A 17,885-nucleotide genomic window follows, 5' to 3' on the forward strand; every position below is an offset into this window, starting at 1 on the left:
CAACATAAGTTTTTGTTTGGTGAACTATGGTTTTCAACAACTGTTGAGATAATGAGATATAATAAATAGAGTTGGCACTTATCTGTGGCAACGGCACACACATATATATATAATAATTACATCAAACAAGTTCCTTCCTGAAAGCTAAAGTTTCTTCACGTTGACCACTATTTATAATTTTATATACATGTCGCTATTATTAAAAATATATATTATTTGTTATTTTTTCACGTTTACAAATATTTAACCTCTGTCGTTTTTGAGTCCAACATACTCATTTATCTCAGTTTTACCCTCTCCCAAAATGCTACTCCTATATGTAATGGTTGACAAAAACTATTGTTACGTCACAAGGCTATGAATTTTCACCACGTGAATAATGTCCTCTGTTCTTCTTGGTTATCTTATCATATCTGCAATGTTCTGAAAACCGGTTCGAACCGGCCGGTCGAACCGGGAACCGGACGCTGAAACGATTCAATCAATAAAGAAAACCGCAAAATTTGTTAACCGGTATTGAACCGACGAACCGGCCGGTTACCGGTCGGTCGAACCGAACCGGGACCCGGCCGTTTTTTTTAGCTGGCAGCAAAACGGCAGCGTTTTGCAGTGTGGGAACCCTAATTGCTAATTTCCCTTTTCTCCTTCGTCACTTCGTGTTCGTGGCACCGTCGCCCTCAGCACCGTGGCCCTCAGCACCGTGGCCCTCAGCAGCGTCGCCCTCAGCACCGTGGCCCTCAGCAGCGTCGCCCTCAGCAGCGTCGCCCTCAGCCACTTCGCCGTCAGCGTCTGCCTCTTGAGAGAAAGCAACAGAGAAGCGTCAGCAGCGTTGAAGAACTGAAGTCCTCATTTCCACGACCCACTCACGCCCTCACCGCCGTCGCACTCACGCCCTCAGCCACTTCGCATGTCACCGCTGTCGCACTCTGCCTCTGAGAAAGCAGTAGAGAAGCGTTGAAGCGTTGAAGCGTTGAAGCGTTGTCCTTCAAGCTCTGAGAGAAAGCAACAGAGTTCCTCATTTCCAGGTAATTTTTAATTAGGTTATGAACATGATTTTGTGATGCAATCCCATTCTGATGAAACTGTGCTCTGATGCAATCCGATTCTGATGAAACTGTGCTCTGAAAACTGAAACTGTTATGAGTTTATTTTGTGATTTCATTGATTCTGAATTTCTGATGAACTGAACTGATGAACTGAACTCTGATTTTGATTCTGAAACTGTTCTGAATTTATTTTTTTATTTCATTGATTCTGCTGAACTGAACTGATGAACTGAACTGATGAACTGAACTCTAATTTTGATTCTGAAACTGTTCTGAATTTATTTTTTGATTTTATTGATTCTGATGAACTGAACTCTGATGAACTGAATTCTAATTTTGTAAACAAAAAATTTTATTGAACCTGAGATGTTGTACTTGTTTAGTTGTTACTTGTTTGTAACTTTGTATACTCTAATATTTGAACCTGATATCTCGTACAATCTCATCCTAGGTTGTTTTTGGGATGGGTTGGGAACCCAAGATTCCACTGAGATTTTGCAAGATTAACTACTCTGTATGTTATATGGCAAAACTAGTTCAAGAATGTTACCAAATCTACAATATATAATGTCACACACAAAATATGTCAAAATTCAAAAATAGCTTGTTTTAAAACATTAGAAATGTTGTATATGTTTAAGCATCCCGGCAGTGCAATTGTGAAATATGATATAAATTCTAAAAAGAAAAATAAGAGTCTCACATAATACCAGAGTTAATATTAGGAAACTTTATTCAGATATTGAAGCAGTACAAAACCAGCTGTCTGCAATGTCTCCATAAAAAATGGAACAGAAAATTCAACGAGGGAAATAAGAGGAATTCACAGTTTTCCACCAAAAGAACTTGTGACAATTTCATTTCCCTGCATTAAAAGAAAAGAAATAATATATGAATGAATGCAGAAAATGTGAACATAAGAAAAATGCATAGAGATTCCAACTCAAAGTAGGAGCTTTCTTCATCGAGGAAAGTATATTTGCACCCTTGGTGGTCCAAGATTCTTTATAAATTTTATCCATTAAAAATTTAATTGATGGGTGAGATTAAAGCATTTTTATTATATAAAAGTAACTTTATAAAACATACTTAATGTTCAAAGAATACATTTAACTTTGTAATATCTATTTTATCCTTCTCCTTCACTACCCCTTGACTTCCCTCTTCCCCTCGTCATGTCTATATTGGCAAACTCATCTTCTTACCTTGTCCCTAGATTCCGCCCCCTCCTCCTCCCACCTTTTTCTTCTTCTAAAATCTTCCCTCAAAGAGAAAGAATCAAAAGAAAAAAGTTAAAAAAAAAACTAAAGAAACCTTGCATTCTAAGACAATACCATATCCCAACAAGCGACACAAGCAAGAAATAAAAAATATACTTTTTGTTACGATGACTCCTCCCTCGACCCCAGTTAATATTTTGTTCTGAGTTACACCTATTGATGCTTTAATTGATAACATACAAGACCCGTTTTGGATCTAAGTTGGTCTGCATCATTGTATATAACTAGCACTCTAGCAGCCATGGAGATATAGTCATAACATGGATATTTTGCTCAATGTAGTTGCCTCTTCAAGGATCTTCCTAAGAAGTCCAAGGTTATTAATGTTCCAAGGTGCATAAAGTGGGATGGGATAAAATGGAAGAAGAAAGGACAAAAAAAAGAGTCATTTTTTGCTATAATTTTATATACTTTTATAAAAAGCACCAAGATCCCCATGTTAGATTTTGACATCTAAGTCAGAACCTCTCAAAGTAAACCCCTCTCTCCAAACTTTTAGGTGAAGAAACCAGCTAGGTGAAAAGGATAAGCCGGCAGCTAAAATGGCAATACAGGAGAGGCAGCTTCACGTTCCAGAAATATAACAAATAGCATAGCATGTCTATACAACAATGCATGCTTTACAGAAAGTTTGATAGTCCATGTACCATAGTAAACTGCAAATGAGCTAAGAGCAGCATCTTAAGGCTCAACCATTCACTCATTAAACAGAAATCATAAATGAAGTACCATTCGATACGCAACACTTTATGTGCATCTACCTAACAATTTGAACCATTGGCATAAAAAGTCGCATAACATTACCCCTTCAATTCTAATTCTACCTTAAAAATGGTTTAACCCAAATTCTATAGCAACACAAATGCAGAATGTTTATTAAAACATGGCAGTGTGGAAGTGATGAGAATTCATGGTGGGATACCTGAGAATTGTTGGAGGGCATCGTCGTAGGGGTCTCGGCGTCCTTGGACCTGGCTGATCTGGGCATCCCAAGCAAGCTGAGAGTTATGGCGCTCGAAGGTCCAAAAGCCATAGGGCCTCATTGGGAGACTCCACATCTCCTTGGTCTTGGCGCACCTGTCTTTCACGGCATATACATGCTCCCTGAACTTCTTATCCCTTTCCTCTGGATCCTCCATCATCTTCAGTACCAAGTGCCTCGCAAATTCCATTATGAATCCCATCTCTGTTCTCTTCTATTCTCTTTATATACACTATCACCACCACCAACAATAACAACAACAAAACAATCAACAACAATCTCCTCATAAACCCTAACCTACTATGCAAATATGGAATAATCAATTCAATTGAATGTCAAACCAAATATAATCCACAAAGTAATTAGAAATTTCGCATAATCTATCTACATATTCTAGAATTGATTAAATGAAATAAGAGACATCGTCACAATCATTTAAAACAAGTATGTCTGCAGAAAAAAAAAAACTTAGAGAAATATTTGATCGCAATCAATAATATTATGTAGCTTCAGATTTGGGACTCGAAGAACTGAAGGAATAAACAGGACCAGCGAAGAACCTCAACGTAATCAGAACAAGAAACTAGATCCGTCGATGGTGATTGAACTGGCTCTAAAATTGCTCGACTGAATGTTAGTGTTAGTTTTTTGTTTTTGGCTTGAGCAAGATAGGATTCTCTTTCTCTCTCTCTCTCTTTTTCCCAGTTCCAGGGTTCTTGAAAAAATTATCATTTTTATTATTAAAAAATATTTAAATACAAAAATTTAATTAAATAATTATATAAAATTCTTTATAATGTAATTTATTATTCAAATTATTTTAAAAAATAGACATTATAATTTTTATTTTGATAGTATTTTTATTCATAAATTTAAATAAACACATAATATAAACAGTGAGGTATAAAATAACATAATCAAAATAGAAATAATAGCATTATTGCCCTTATTTTACATTATTTCCATTTAATCGCTTAAATTTTATTTAAATTTTAAATGTTTGATGTTTGATTATATGATACTAAAGTAATGACAATCGATTTGTGGTCTTTATCCTGAATTTGTGTTTTATGTCTTTCGTAATTGTAAAGTCGCGTACGAGACGTGAAAGAGTATAGATAATTTATTGAGTAAAATTCTTTATTAATGGCTATCAACTCAATTCCACCATCAAGGTGTTTTTTGACCCTTGATCTTTGTTTGCACAATGAATATTCTCTTATTTCAGTGGAACAAGTTCATCTTTAAGATTGACTACTCTATACAAAAAAATTCTATTTGTTGAACAACTTTTCATCTAGTTAAAGACTATCATTTTGTACAATCTGAACTTTCTCTAACCAAGAGTAAAATTGGTTCCTTTTTAGAGAAATAAATCACATGGATGCTCCTACTTCCAATGGTATCATAAGGAATTATGATGGTTGGCATGTTTTAGTGCTAAGTTGGGTACTTACTCTATTACTCAAGGTGAACTATGGGAAATTTTTCTTAGATTGGATTTGACTACCAATCATAATATTTTTAATCCAAGTATTGAGGTGGATTTAAAGATGGCTGCAAAATTTTGTTGGGAGAATAATGCTAATTTCCATTATGCTAAATCTATTATTGGCTTATTGCTGTGATCTATTTCAGATGTCATAAGTTTATCGCTTGAAAAATTCATCATGAATTGGAAGTAGATGCTTGTGTTGATCGACTAAGGCACAGGGTTATAATCTGCTGTTGGGATGCTATTTTTTTTAATTTATCTTCTGCTATTTCTTTTTATTTTATGGCATACGCCATTGATACTTCTTTTTTTAAGAATTGTTTCGATATAGTTTTCTTGGGCTTTAGCCCCGCTTTTTATAATAAAAAAAATTTATCATTAAATATAAAAGTTGCTAAATCAATAACAAAAAATTTAAAGGATTCTAAAAATCGGTTCGAATTGGTCGGTTGAATTGCAATCCGATAAAAAATATAGTTCGGATTAAAGCCAAAATTGGGAATTAAAAAATCAGCGTTGAACTGTCGAATCGAATCGAAATTCGGTCGATTTTTTGAATTTTAATAAATTATATTATTGTTCATCTCAAATAATAAATTACAAAATAATTCAATTATAATTAAGATAATGATTAATTAAATTTAATACATTATAAAATATAATTTACATGTTATTTTAAAAGAAGTTGAATAGTATTTATTATATATATATATATAAATATAAGTAAATTATAATTATGTTTTAATGTGTTTGTTTATATTTTATTATAAAATGATTATTTTTGTTGAATTACAGTCAAGGTTCTGAAAACCGGTTCGAACCGGACGGTCGAATCGGTCGAACCGCAAACCGCTATCAATTACGGTTCGGACAGAAGGTAAAACCGGCAAATTTGAAAACCGTCGTTGGATCGTTGAACTGGCCGGGAACCGGTCGGTCGTACCGAACCGTGATCCGACCGGTTTTTTAATCTTACCAAAAACGCTGCGTTTCGCTGTGCAGGATGGCAACCCTAAGTTCCCTAACCCCCTTCCTTCTAGTCTCCAGCCTCCACAACGCGAAGCAGCAGTCCAGAGTCCAGATTCTCTCAACCTCATCGAAGCCGCTGGCGCATGTCCGTCCAGCCACCGCCACCGTCCCAACTTCGAGCTTCGAAGGCAACGGCGCAACGTTCGTCCAGCCACCGCCGTTTGAGCTTCGAAAATCGAAGCCACCGTCGCCGGTCTCACCTCTTGCCTCCGTCGTGCAGTCACTTCCCGCCGATGGCAGCTCTATTCCACACGACCACGTCGGCCACCTTCCCCGAATCAAGAATCATTCGTGCATCGTGCACCCCCATTAGCCCCTTCTGAAGAAAATCAAAGAGAACCCTAGCCCTAGGATCCTTGCCGCCGCCGTCCCCAGGTTCTCGGCGCCTCCACTTCTTCTTCTTCTCGCTGTTCGGAACCCAGGTAGCTTGGTTCGTCATCCCCATCTTCCCTGTCTTCTCTGTTCGTGGCTTGGAGCAGCTCGCCGTTGGGTCGCCGCTTGCTGTCGCCTTGCCTATTGTCGTCGTCTCGTCGGTTTCCATCCGTGTCTCCGTCGAAGGTTAGTGATGGATCTGTTTAATTTTGCTTCTGGTCACCGATGGCTCTGTTAGTCTGTTTAATTTTGCTTCGCATTCGCTCCTTCCTTTTAATTTTGCCATTGCCATGGTTAGTGGTTACTGATGAGTGATGAGTGATGGCTCTGTTTAATTTTGCTTCTGGTTACTGATGGGTCTGTTTAATTTTGCTTCGATCGGCTCCTTCCTTTTAATTTTGTTCTGTTTACTGATGAGTGATGGCTCTGTTTAATTTCTGAATGCTTGGTTCTTGTTCTTTTTAATTTCTGGAATTTTTGTTCAAATTTTTGTGTAATGTTTTATAATGTTGCTGCTTTGTAATTATTGGTTGCTGGGTGCAGGTTTAGAGTCATCACTGTTTTGGAATGTTTATGTACTAATGTTTATTGCTATTTTGTCATTGTTGGTTGCTGGTTGCTAGTTGGAGGTTTAGTGTGATTATTGGTTAATATTTTGTAATGTTTGTTGCTGAATGCTGATTGTTGAGTTCAGATATGGTCTTGTTGCTGAATGCTGTTTGTGCTGAATGCTAAATGTTTGTTGCTGAATGCTGTTACTATTTTTAATTTCGTGAATAATTTATTAATTTTATTGTTCTTAACTTCTGTTCTTGTTAAAAAAATTTGCAATTGGTGATCTTTTGATTTATTGTATGTCTCATGTTTTTAATTTCACTTTGCTTCTAGGCTTTGAAATCAGGTTATGATAACTGTGATGCAATTATTTAGTTGGATAACTGATGTAATTATTGAGTTCTAAGAGATTGAGTTTTTCTATTCTATTATTAGTAAGACATGGATAGCTTAGTATTTTCTATTTCTTTCCCTTACTTCTGAAGTTCATTGTTTCAGAAGGTTCAGTATTGGCTTCAACTTTCAAATAGGAATTGGGAGCTGGTGAAGATAATAACATCTTCTGGAACTGAGTCTGTTGTTTCACTGCCTGATAGAAAAGTAAGATATGATCTAGAATTACCACAGTACACAGTGATGTTTGTTCTATCTAGCTGGACTCACTGAGACAACTGAAAAATATTCTTTTAATTTAACCTTGTTAATCATATCTTGTAAAATTCAGACAAAAGCAGGGCCTATTTTGGTTGCCATAAATCCCTTCAAGAAAGTTTCTTTGTATGGTAATGATTATATTGAAGCCTACAAGCGTAAGAATTAAAAGGGCCTGTTTTGTTTTACTTTTTGACTTAGCTACATTAAGGCAATATTCTCTGTCTTTAACTTGTGCACTGCAATTCAATTCAACTATTTTTAATGAAAGTATAATTATGTTAATTGCCAATATATTTGCTGTAAGTATTTGAGTATTTTGATGATTAATTACATTTAGTTGGTGATATGTTATATAGGGTTTTAAATTTGAAAGATACCTTAGCATGTTTATTTATAATTTATTTATTATTTTATTAAGGAATGGTTTTTTCGGTTGAACCACTGTTAGACCGGTTGGACCAGTAAACCAGTGAACCAGTGACTAAAACGATTCGATGACCGGTTCAGTTTTCAGAACCTTGATTACAGTGGAATCGGTCAAACTAATAAATCATTAAACCAATAATGAAAGCAGTCACCAAACAAAACCCAGTAATGAAAGCGGGTTGATGACGGTAGAACCTTGAAAGAATTCAAGTAAATTAGTTTGAAAATCCCAAAATACCCTAACAACTACACGAAATCCGTGATCTTCCCCACAGCTCTCTCAAACACCGTAACAGCAGCCACTTCCTTCACACTGCGGCTGTGCTTCTCTCTCGCCGCCGGTCAGATCTCCGCACCGATCTGCTCTCTTCTAGTTTTTTATTTTTTTGCCTCTCTCGTTATCTTGATTATTTGATTATTGAATATTGATGACTTGATCTGTTAAGGATATGGATTTTAAATTGCTTTGTTCATCTATCTATTTTATTAGATTAGTCCCTGTCGCCGCCGCTCACTGTCCGACACCGGCCCTGTTGCCGCCGCTGACAGCCTCCGCATACTCCTTCCCTCGTCGGTGGCTGAGTTGCTTGCTGCTGACCTGCTGCTCACTGCTGACCTGCTTTTGCTCACTCCTTCCCTCCGCCGCAAACACCGCTTCTTCCTCGTGATCCAGGTGAAGTTTTTTTTTTTTTTAAAAATCTTCCTTTGATGAATTTTTTATGTTATGATTTTATTTGTGTACTCTGTTCCTATGATTTTTCAAGGATTCCAAATTTGTGCAATATGTTCTGTGTATATTGGGGTTATGTTTTTTTATTTGTTCTTATGATTTTTTATCATTCCAAATCTGTTCTTATGATTTATATTTGTGTAATCTGTTCTTATAATTTTTTAAGGATTCCAAATTTGTGCAATATGTTAGGGTTATTATGATATTTTTTTTTTTATCTTTCTTTGGTTTTTTCCTTTTTGTTTCTCTTGATTGTATTTACATTAGGGTTATATTTTCTTTTGCTGTTCAATGTGCAATCTGTTCTGCGTAATCTTTGCAATCTCTTCTATTTCTTGTGAGTAGTGACACTGTCAGTAGATTATTGCGTTTGATGAATCTGGTGGTGGGCTTCGTTAAGGTGGTTTGTGTTTAGGAAGTGGTGGGTAATATGGTGGCTAGGTTACTTTTGTATGGTTAAAGAGATGTGTAATGATTGTCATGATTCCTTGCGTTGTGGTTACATGTCTGTGTGCTGACTTATCTGTGTTTGGAAGGTTGTGGTTACTTGTGTTGAATCCAGGTTCTAAACTGTTTATGTAAGTGATTTTTGTGGATGTATGTTTCAGATGGCTATGAAGCCATGAGGGAGTTAAGGTAGAAGAACCTGAAGTTCTGGCATTCTCTCATATTGAGAGAACACTAAGAACCTTTTCCTTTGTTTCTTTTATGTATTAATAATGCTATTTTAATATTCTGTCAAGCAGATGAAAATTGCTGGATATAAAGCAGCTTTGGTCTTTACTCAGAAATCATTCAGATCTGATACAACATTTTCTAATTTGTGGCAGGTAGAAGAGTGAAAGAGAAAAGGATCAGAGTCATTTGTACAAAATGCTTCAGCACCAAATTGTGCAATCCCCTGCTAGGCTAGGCCTCACAAACCCGAATTCACCATCCATTCCGAATCCTACTCCCCCAAAGCTCCCTCCCTCACAGAGCCATCATCACCAGCCCCACCTAGACCGCCACGCAGCTGGCCCTTCTGCAGCTCTGCTCTCTCTTCTCCCACCTCTCCCTCGAGCACAAGCACTTCTTCAACAAATGGCTTCCTTAACTTCTAAGCTCTTTGAAGTTTCACCCAACAGGTCGCTTTGGGTCACTGCATTCCGAGGATCCATCCCCACCTTCCTTTCTACCCAAGGCCAAGCTCATTCATCGACCCCACATGATTCTTCTCCTTCCACAACCAAAGAAGTTATTTCACAATTCACTATTCTTCAAACTCAGATCTTTGAAGCTGTCGCTGAACTCCAAGAGATTCTTGATCTGCAAGATGCTAAGCAGAAGATTGATCGGGAAATTCGCTCAAAAGATTCAGCACTTCTTGCATTTGCCAACAAACTCAAAGATGCTGAGCGGTGTCTCGACATTCTTGTTGATGATTACTCTGATTATCGCCGCAGCACCAAGAGGTTGAAATCGGGAGATGACAGTGAAGATGATTCTTTGACATCCTCAACTGTCTCATCCCAGCTGAAGCTATCAGATATATTATCATATGCTCACCGGATAAGTTATACAACCTTTGCGCCACCAGAATTTGGAGCTGGGCAAGCCCCTTTGCGTGGTGCACTGCCACCTGCGCCACAAGAGGAGCAAATGAGAGCTTCACAGTTATATAACTTTGCTGACCTTGATGTTGGATTGCCTAAAGTTGTTGAAACGAAAGAGAAAACAATTGAGGCCATTATTGAGCCTCCACTTCCACAGCAAGTGGATGCCAATTTGTCTGCAATTCAAGGGTTGCTTCCACCAAATTTTACAGTTCCGCCTGGCTGGAAGCCTGGAATGCCTGTGCAATTGCCTATTGATCTTCCACTTCCCCCACCTGGGTGGAAACCTGGGGATCCTGTGCCATTGCCACCCATGGACTCACTTCCTGCACCAAGGTTTGAGCAGCAACAAGTACCCCATCACATCCCTCAGCCTAAGCAACCTGAAGTCATTCAAGTGCAGCATGTTAATTTGGATCTTGACGGTAGTGATAGTAGCGATTACAGCAGTGATGAAGCCAGCTCTGATGATGAAGATTGAGAAAATGATGAAGCTCATTAGCTCAAACTGACAATTGTATAGGTAAAAACTTTTGTTATGTTTTTGTAGGGTTAACACCATATATTTGTCCTTGAATTATAGTCTTTACCAAAATAAGCCCTAAAACTTGCACCCCAGTATATTTTAGTCTTGTGTTATTCTTTAAAATGTGTCTTTATAATATTGACATAATATAGAATAACATTTTAGCCAACTAGGCTTCAAAGTTTTGCCATACTTTCCTCCAACTCCCTTCCCGGCTTCCATTTCTAGCCTTCCTCTGCACATCAGGAGTAAGAACATCCCAACTAGTTCGCATGTTTGTCATGGTTTTCACTGTTTGTCACGGTTGCAAAACAAGCGCTAATTTAACCAGCACCTATTTTGAAGAGGTGGCAATTGCTACAGCATCCCCATCTTCTGTTTAAACATTTCTAGCATTTGAAAGTGTTATTCCATTTCATTCTTTTTAGGTCTTTGTAGTCATTTCCTTCTTTTCTTCCTCTATCCCTGGTCATTTACTGGTAATGTAGAAGCATGGACAACCAATCGTTTAGAGAATGATATAAACCTAGATTGGAAAGTTAAATATTGGTTGGTTGACATTAAAACATTCACTTCAAAATTGATTAGTGTAAGTTGTCACTAACTCACTATACCGAGTATACAGCCATAGTTTAAAGCCCTGGCGAAAGAAATGCTGTTTCCATCTTTTACACTATGCAATAAAGTGTTTGGTTATTTTTATATATATATAAAAAAGGATATATTACAAAATATGCACCACTAAATTACAAAATGCAAATTTTATTTTCTGTTGTTTCCCATTTTTTCTTCGTGTGGTGTTCTGTATTTTGGTTCGGATGACTCCTGGTACATAATCTTGGGTTGAGGGTTTGTACTGTTTCTGCTGCAAGCTCTATAAAGTGGAAAGCATCTTAGTATATGCTTCTTTAGAAGTTTTTCAATAGGCACTGTATTTTCTATAGTGGAGGGTTCTGTTCCTTACGTTACAATGATATTTAACATAGACAATAATTGCTACTAGTATTCTATTTTGAGATTTAGTTTAAGGATTTGGTTTTAGTTTTTGACCGAATAAAAGTGTGAGAAGAAATCAAGTTTGGTTTGTGTTTCCATTTTCTTAAAGGGGAGCCTTAGAATAGCAATTGAGTTGTCTCTGTTCAAGCCGTAGAATCAACCCATGATGCTTGCATCAGGTTAGGCTGTCTATATTATACCCTTTGGATGCGAACAAGTGGCTCTTTCTGGATCCTGCGCAATGCGTAAGGTGGGTGGGATGCATCAGCGCTTTTTTCCGCATTTGTGTTTTCTTTTTTATTTTTAGCAAACCAAACAGCCCTAGTTTTTGGCTTAGCTTTGAGATTGGCATAATGGCATGACACTTGATGTATTCATTTTCGCTTCTTTCTCTGAGAATTAAGCACTTTCTAAATTATCAAAATATCTATTGGACTCCGATCAAGATACATCTTCTATATCACTAATCATCCTCTTTACCTAAACAACTGAAATACTCCATTACGACAGGTTTGTGCACAATCTTGATGAGGATTGAGGAACTTTCTGTTACATGACATGCCAATCATCTCTATTACTGGAACAGTGGTTGGATAGAGGATAAATTGCCTTGCCTTACATTACATTCCAACAGTGGCGAGCCTTGATAGAGGATGTTTTCTAACTCAACAATATTTCGTCCCTCTCAGTCTTCATGTTAATTTACTGTAGAAATCAATCCATTATCTAACCTATTTGTGTAACTGCTTCTGTGTATTTTGTGCCCTAGACCGTTAGAACATTGCTTAATTTCTGAATGGAACATGTAGCGCACTAAATTTTTTGGGTGCTTATGTTCACAGCTTATAAGGAAACATCATTATAGATAAGTTACTAGTTGGTTAGATCTTGAAACTTAAAAGTCTATACCTTATTGTTTTTTTTTTCTTTTAATGTATATAATTATTTTCTTGTTGGACGACTATCCAAAAATGTCAAAAATGATTCATCAAAAGATTAGTAAAATAGTGGAGAGTTTGGTAACATCAACTACTATATATTTTCCAAGAAACACCACCATTGAGAAAGGAGAAAAAAACATCAATGGCCTAAAATGTGAAAGAAATTAGTAACACTTGAGTGTGTGTTACTAGGGGAAGGAAAAGACTTTGGAGGATTAAATTAGTGGACTCTGTAATTGGAAAACAAAGAAGACGACTTGCAACTCCAGAAACTGTTGCAGCAGAGAAAATAGAGAAAAGAAAGCTTTTCAGAACGAAAAGAGAAAAAGACAGATGTATTGAGCTATTGGAGTATTACAACACTACACTTGCAATAACTGAGACACAACCATATAAAGCTCAGCGACTCTGACTTAGTCTCTCAACAAGATTAATCAAGACAGACTTTAGCAAAACAGAAAAGTAGTTGCAGTGTAGTTAGTTAACTACTTTCTTTTTTAAGTTCTTGATCCTTGAACTTTGACTCGCTATCTTTAATACTCTGTTTAGGAGTTTTACTATTTAGAGAGTGATGGTTTTGGAAATTTTTGCTCTTGGAATTCTTTATTTTCAACTTATTTTAATTGAGTAAAGTGACAAATAAACTCCTGAGAATTTATATTTCGGACAGATTAACCCCTAAAAGAAAAGAGTACCAATAAAGTCTTACAGGATAACAGATGTAGACACACTGCCTTCAAATTAGCCTCTATAATTGGGGCAAAAGATGAATTGGTCACATAAATTTGCCTATAATTAAGCTGGAAATTATTTTCTACTTGAAGTTCAAAACTTCACCCGATTGTTACAAAAAAATTCCACTGACAATATATTGTCATTAGATTTTAGATCTTTAATTTTAGGTATGATGCTATTGTGAGTATATATATAACTATGTTGTGTATACGCTAAAATTAGACACTAAAATCAACTACCAAAGTCAGTCACCAGTATAAAATACATGCTGGAATATAAATACACATTGAAAAAAAAAATTAAATCACATGTATTTATACACAAATACATTAGTGGCTAATTTTAGTAACTGATTTTGGTGCACAAATAATATTTTTGATATATGTGTGTGTTCATAATTTTTCAAAATGTAATGCATATATATACACATGTATATATAGTATTTAAGAGCAGGCCTAAACAAGAGTAAATAAAAAAAAAATCATGGAGTTTTTGTTAGTTAGTCCTTGTCATCACCCAATTTGGTCTTGCGTTAGTTAAACATTGACTGAGGTTATTAGAAGTAAATTTCTTTGTCTTTGTTTCAGGTATAACAGATTCGTACGTCGTCCATGTTGCTAATGACAATGAACCAGCTAAAAAACTGTATAGCAAGAGTGGTTTTGTCTATGAAGGTGATGAACCTGCATGGCAGGCTAGGTTTCTAGACCAACCCCGAAGGCTTCTTCTGTGGAAAGGCCTAGCAAGCAGCTAGTTTGACAATGTTTCCTCTATATTATGTCTCTGTTTTCTGTTTAGGTGAATGCTCCGAGTATAGTAAGAGAGCATTCACTGTGTGTTCATCCAACTTGTTCAGAAAATGTACACCTTAGTTCATATTATTTATTTTTCTTTTCATTATTAACCCCAAAGTGTAAAGCATTTTGCCATTTGATATGGTTAGAAATCTTCCAAGGAAAATTCGTTGATGATAGATAGATCACTACTCTTGATAACAAACTAGTCATTGTTACATCCTCATTACACTCCCTTAAAATACAAAACTGTAGATCATCTCTAACTGTGTTAGGGAGGAATTTACAAACTATCCAGTGCAACTTTTGGAGGCAAAAAATACACTGTTGTACAAAGTTTTCAAATCACCAATGTCAATTTTCAAGAGAAACCTGAAGCAATGACACCTTCAACTGTGGATAGCGAGTCCAAAACTATGCATGGCGGATAATCATTCACTGCCTTGTATGAACGTAGACAACAATTGATGCTTGAAGTTCGCGATCCACCTTGAAGTGAGCATTAAAAAATCTTCTTTCCTGTTGTTAAAATCCCAATATAAGCAAATGATTAAAAGTTACCCTCAATAATAATAAATAACAAAAAACTAAGCAGTAATTTCTTTACAATATTCTTATTATTACCTCTCTATAATCATATGAATTTAACAAGTTCTTCAATTTTTGTTCTTCCGAATCAAATAAAACAATGTGGCTCGGAAGGGACATATTTTTTGCATATTCGGATAAAAATGAAACAGGATCCATCAGAAAATGGTCAGACTCATCAAGAACTCCTCTCTCTTCGCTGCAGAACACAACAAAATTAATAAGAGTTGTTATCTTATTTCAGTCCCAATGAAGATTACAAGCCACTCCAGGATTGTGAATTCCAAACCTTGGTGTGCAGTCCAGGAATCGCATTGGCAGGTTGCGATGCAGTACGGAGTAGTACGGGGTGGCATGGCAAGGAGTTAGGAATAGGATGTTTTTCACTTTCCCATGATGAGCTTCTCTGGCAAGGTGGTTCATAACATCCTCAGGTCCCCTCTGTTTTGAAAGTAAAGAATATAAGTATTTTTCATAGATGTTCACAAAAGATCATTAAGATAACCCCTCAATTGTAAGAATGAAGAATAGTGACAATACCTGATGAACCAAACTCATATACAGAGACATCGGAATATTGGTGGCAAGCAAAAATATGACAGCAAGTACCATCTTCAGAGAACAATTGGTACGCTTCTTTGAAGATTCTTTTCCTTTATAACCGGCCAAACCAGGATCTTCTATCATAGCCAAACAATAACCAGAGAAGATCAAAGCTATGGGAAGAACGGGCAACACAAACCTGTACTTCATAGTAATTATTATCATAAACCAATTAAAACCAGCAGATCATGTATACACTTATATATGTATGAATAATTTTGATTGAAGTACCTGAACTCCTTGTGACCTAGTACACTGTATAAACCCAGAACCCAAGCAAGAAGACAAGCGTATCTCCACTGTTTTGAATAAATGATACCAGCTATGGAAAATGGTAAGAAAGAGAAGATCATCACTGGAAATCCCTGAGTGAAGTACCAGTGCCACTTGTGAGTTCCATAATAGTCTCCGCCCGAAGAAAGAAAATTGAATTTTAGGAAATTAAGTGGTACTAGAATCCATGTGCCATACATGATACGATCTAATAAGCAGGTAAGTCCGAGCACCAGCATCCTGATACAAAATAATTCGCCCTAAATCAGACATCTGTGATTGACATTTGAAAGCTGAAATTTTAGATTAATGTGACTGCAGCCAATGCAACAAAATAAGTTCCCTGGAATATATTGCTGCAATAAGAGTTCCGATAATCTAACCCAACTTGGTATTTAGATAGATATGGAAGATAACACATTATGAAATGAGAAACTCCCCCATTCCCAACTAAACATACCCGATGGGTGCGACCTCCAAAAAAAAGGAGTTTCAATTTGTAACGTTCCTTTGAAAATTCAAGGAGGCCAACATACAGCCATATGATTGCACTTGTTGGTCGGATCGCACAAGCTAATGCTGCCAAAACTAAACTCCACTTCCTTGAAACAGTGGAACTTCTACTAGAAGATCTCATGCAGGGCCAAAAGTATAGAGATACAAGTGTAAGAACAGTCTCCAAGCTATTTGATAGCGTACGAACAGAACAATAGATCATAAACCAATTGGCCAACTGGGAAAAGAGCTGTACCAGAGTTAAGTTTTCTTATATAACAAGGGGAGAAAGTGTTCCTATATTATAATGGCCGCATGCATTTTTAACATAAAACAGATTAAAAGAAAAGGATACAGCCCATTTTGCAACATTGTCACCAAAGAGAACTGCAGAAAGTTTGTACAAGTATAAATCACCAACTGCAGCAAACACAGACTGCAGCAGCCGTGGAGCCTTCCTCTAAGAAGCAAGGACCAGAGAATAGAATTAGTGGAATCATATCCATAAAACGAGACAAGGAAGATACTCAAGTTGCATGAATCTTATTCCAGTTAAAAACGGAACCTATTATAGAAAACATAACAAGTTTTATGAAGTGAAGCAGAATACATGAACCACTTCATTAGCTGTTAGAACTATCACTGATTGAAAGGGATACAAAATCTCAATTATAGCCACTGCATTTTGCTTGTCAAAAGAATACAGAAACTACATAAAAGCACGAAGTATGCCTCAGTTCATCAAAGATAACATCACATGCTTCTAAGCTAGCCTTCAATATGCAATGGCAGATAAAACAACTCAAACTGAAGTTGTATAGTTACAGGGAGAAGGAAATCAAAGTGGTTAAATGAGAACATAAAAAGGATTAGAAAGAAACAAGTTTACCATAACCAAAGGGGTATCAAGATGCAGAAAGGCAAGAACCCTATAGAGCGGAACAAAGAGCAGCGGGTGTAAGTAGCTTCTGATGCCCCTTTTCCATTCCCACGTTAAATGGCCGTATCTGGAATAAACCATCTCCGATCAGTACTTACGATTGGAAGTGAAGAAGAAAGATGGGAAATTCGGGTGAAGAATGTAAAATAAGGTATGCACCCAAATGCAATGCGATGCGCAACCTCGGGTCCCTGCCAGTGTTCATCTGGATTGAAGTATGTCTGCACCAAAAGAGAGTTCAGCATTCGAAACATCAAACAGAAAAAGAACACTCGTTTCTCTGAAGAGAAGAGCGACGCGGAATAATCTGAGTCAGATTTGCGAGAATCCCGAGATTCGTGTTTCTGTTTATCTCCGTCATTTTTGTGTCTTCGTCTCATTGCTCTGTGAATGCGAATGGTGATGTTGTCTACTCTCTTTCTATTTTCTTCTCTGTTGTGTTGGGGAGAGAGAGAGAGAGAAACACAGGGACAGGATGACGAAGCAGAACGAGATGGGCTTATGGATCTAATCCACCCGATACAAATTGGGCCAAACATTTCTTTCCATTATGGGCTTGTCACTTGAGAGGCCCGTTTGTTAACCCAATACATTAAAAAAAAGTCTAAAAACAACACTTCTATTAAAATCTGATCAAATAATATAAAATTATTCTAAATTTTATTTAGTAATATTTTAGATTAGTTTATACATCACTAAACTCCAAACAAGTTATTTCATTCAGTTAGATTGTTGTTCTTTTTAAGGTATGTTTTTTTATATGATTTTTTTTTCTCATGTCACATTCACCTAGTATTTTTAATGTTCTCTAACTCAGTTCTTAATGTCAA

At 36.6% G+C, this 17,885-nt stretch overlaps 3 protein-coding genes and 1 pseudogene across 4 annotated transcripts in view; 2 read left to right on the top strand and 2 right to left on the bottom strand.

Annotated features, from left to right (window-relative positions):
• LOC107457690 (mediator of RNA polymerase II transcription subunit 4-like) overlaps window positions 1–12,332 on the top strand; it is a 39,683-nt gene extending 27,351 nt beyond the window's left edge. The window contains exon 3 of the mRNA XM_021127405.2: window positions 12,197–12,332. The gene's annotated coding sequence lies outside the window, so the exon portion shown is untranslated. The remainder of the gene's footprint in view (window positions 1–12,196) is intronic.
• Window positions 1–12,341, top strand: part of LOC107457696 (mediator of RNA polymerase II transcription subunit 4) — a 39,692-nt gene extending 27,351 nt beyond the window's left edge. Inside the window, exons 1-3 of one of the 2 annotated variants that reach the window (XM_016075863.3) lie at window positions 8,442–8,512; window positions 9,400–10,687; window positions 12,197–12,341. In XM_016075863.3, coding sequence (XP_015931349.1) covers window positions 9,443–10,645 — 1,203 coding nt within the window. In that variant the 5' untranslated portion in view covers window positions 8,442–8,512; window positions 9,400–9,442 and the 3' untranslated portion in view covers window positions 10,646–10,687; window positions 12,197–12,341. Of the gene's footprint in view, window positions 1–8,441; window positions 8,513–9,399; window positions 10,688–12,196 lie in introns of those variants that run through there. The other variant, XM_052252124.1, reaches the window with a different exon arrangement.
• Window positions 1,738–4,018, bottom strand: LOC107457727 (uncharacterized). The gene is made up of 3 exons (XM_016075892.3): window positions 3,869–4,018; window positions 3,249–3,540; window positions 1,738–1,911 (listed from the first exon to the last, which is right to left on the bottom strand). The coding sequence occupies exons 2-3, from the start codon at window positions 3,508–3,510 to the stop codon at window positions 1,904–1,906; spliced, it is 270 nt and encodes an 89-aa protein (XP_015931378.1). The 5' UTR covers window positions 3,511–3,540; window positions 3,869–4,018; the 3' UTR covers window positions 1,738–1,903.
• A 1,969-nt stretch (window positions 12,342–14,310) lies between the features above and the next one.
• LOC107457695 (mannosyltransferase APTG1-like) lies at window positions 14,311–17,508 on the bottom strand (annotated as a pseudogene).
• Between the last annotated feature and the right edge of the window lie 377 nt (window positions 17,509–17,885).

The sequence above is a fragment of the Arachis duranensis genome, chromosome 7 (assembly GCF_000817695.3).
Source record: "Arachis duranensis cultivar V14167 chromosome 7, aradu.V14167.gnm2.J7QH, whole genome shotgun sequence".
In the NCBI taxonomy this organism is placed as follows: Eukaryota; Viridiplantae; Streptophyta; class Magnoliopsida; order Fabales; family Fabaceae; genus Arachis; species Arachis duranensis.

Coding starts and splice junctions, on each gene's coding strand:
- LOC107457727 (XM_016075892.3), bottom strand. CDS start 3,510: ATGGGATTCATAATGGAATTTGCGAGGCACTTGGTACTGAAGATGATG.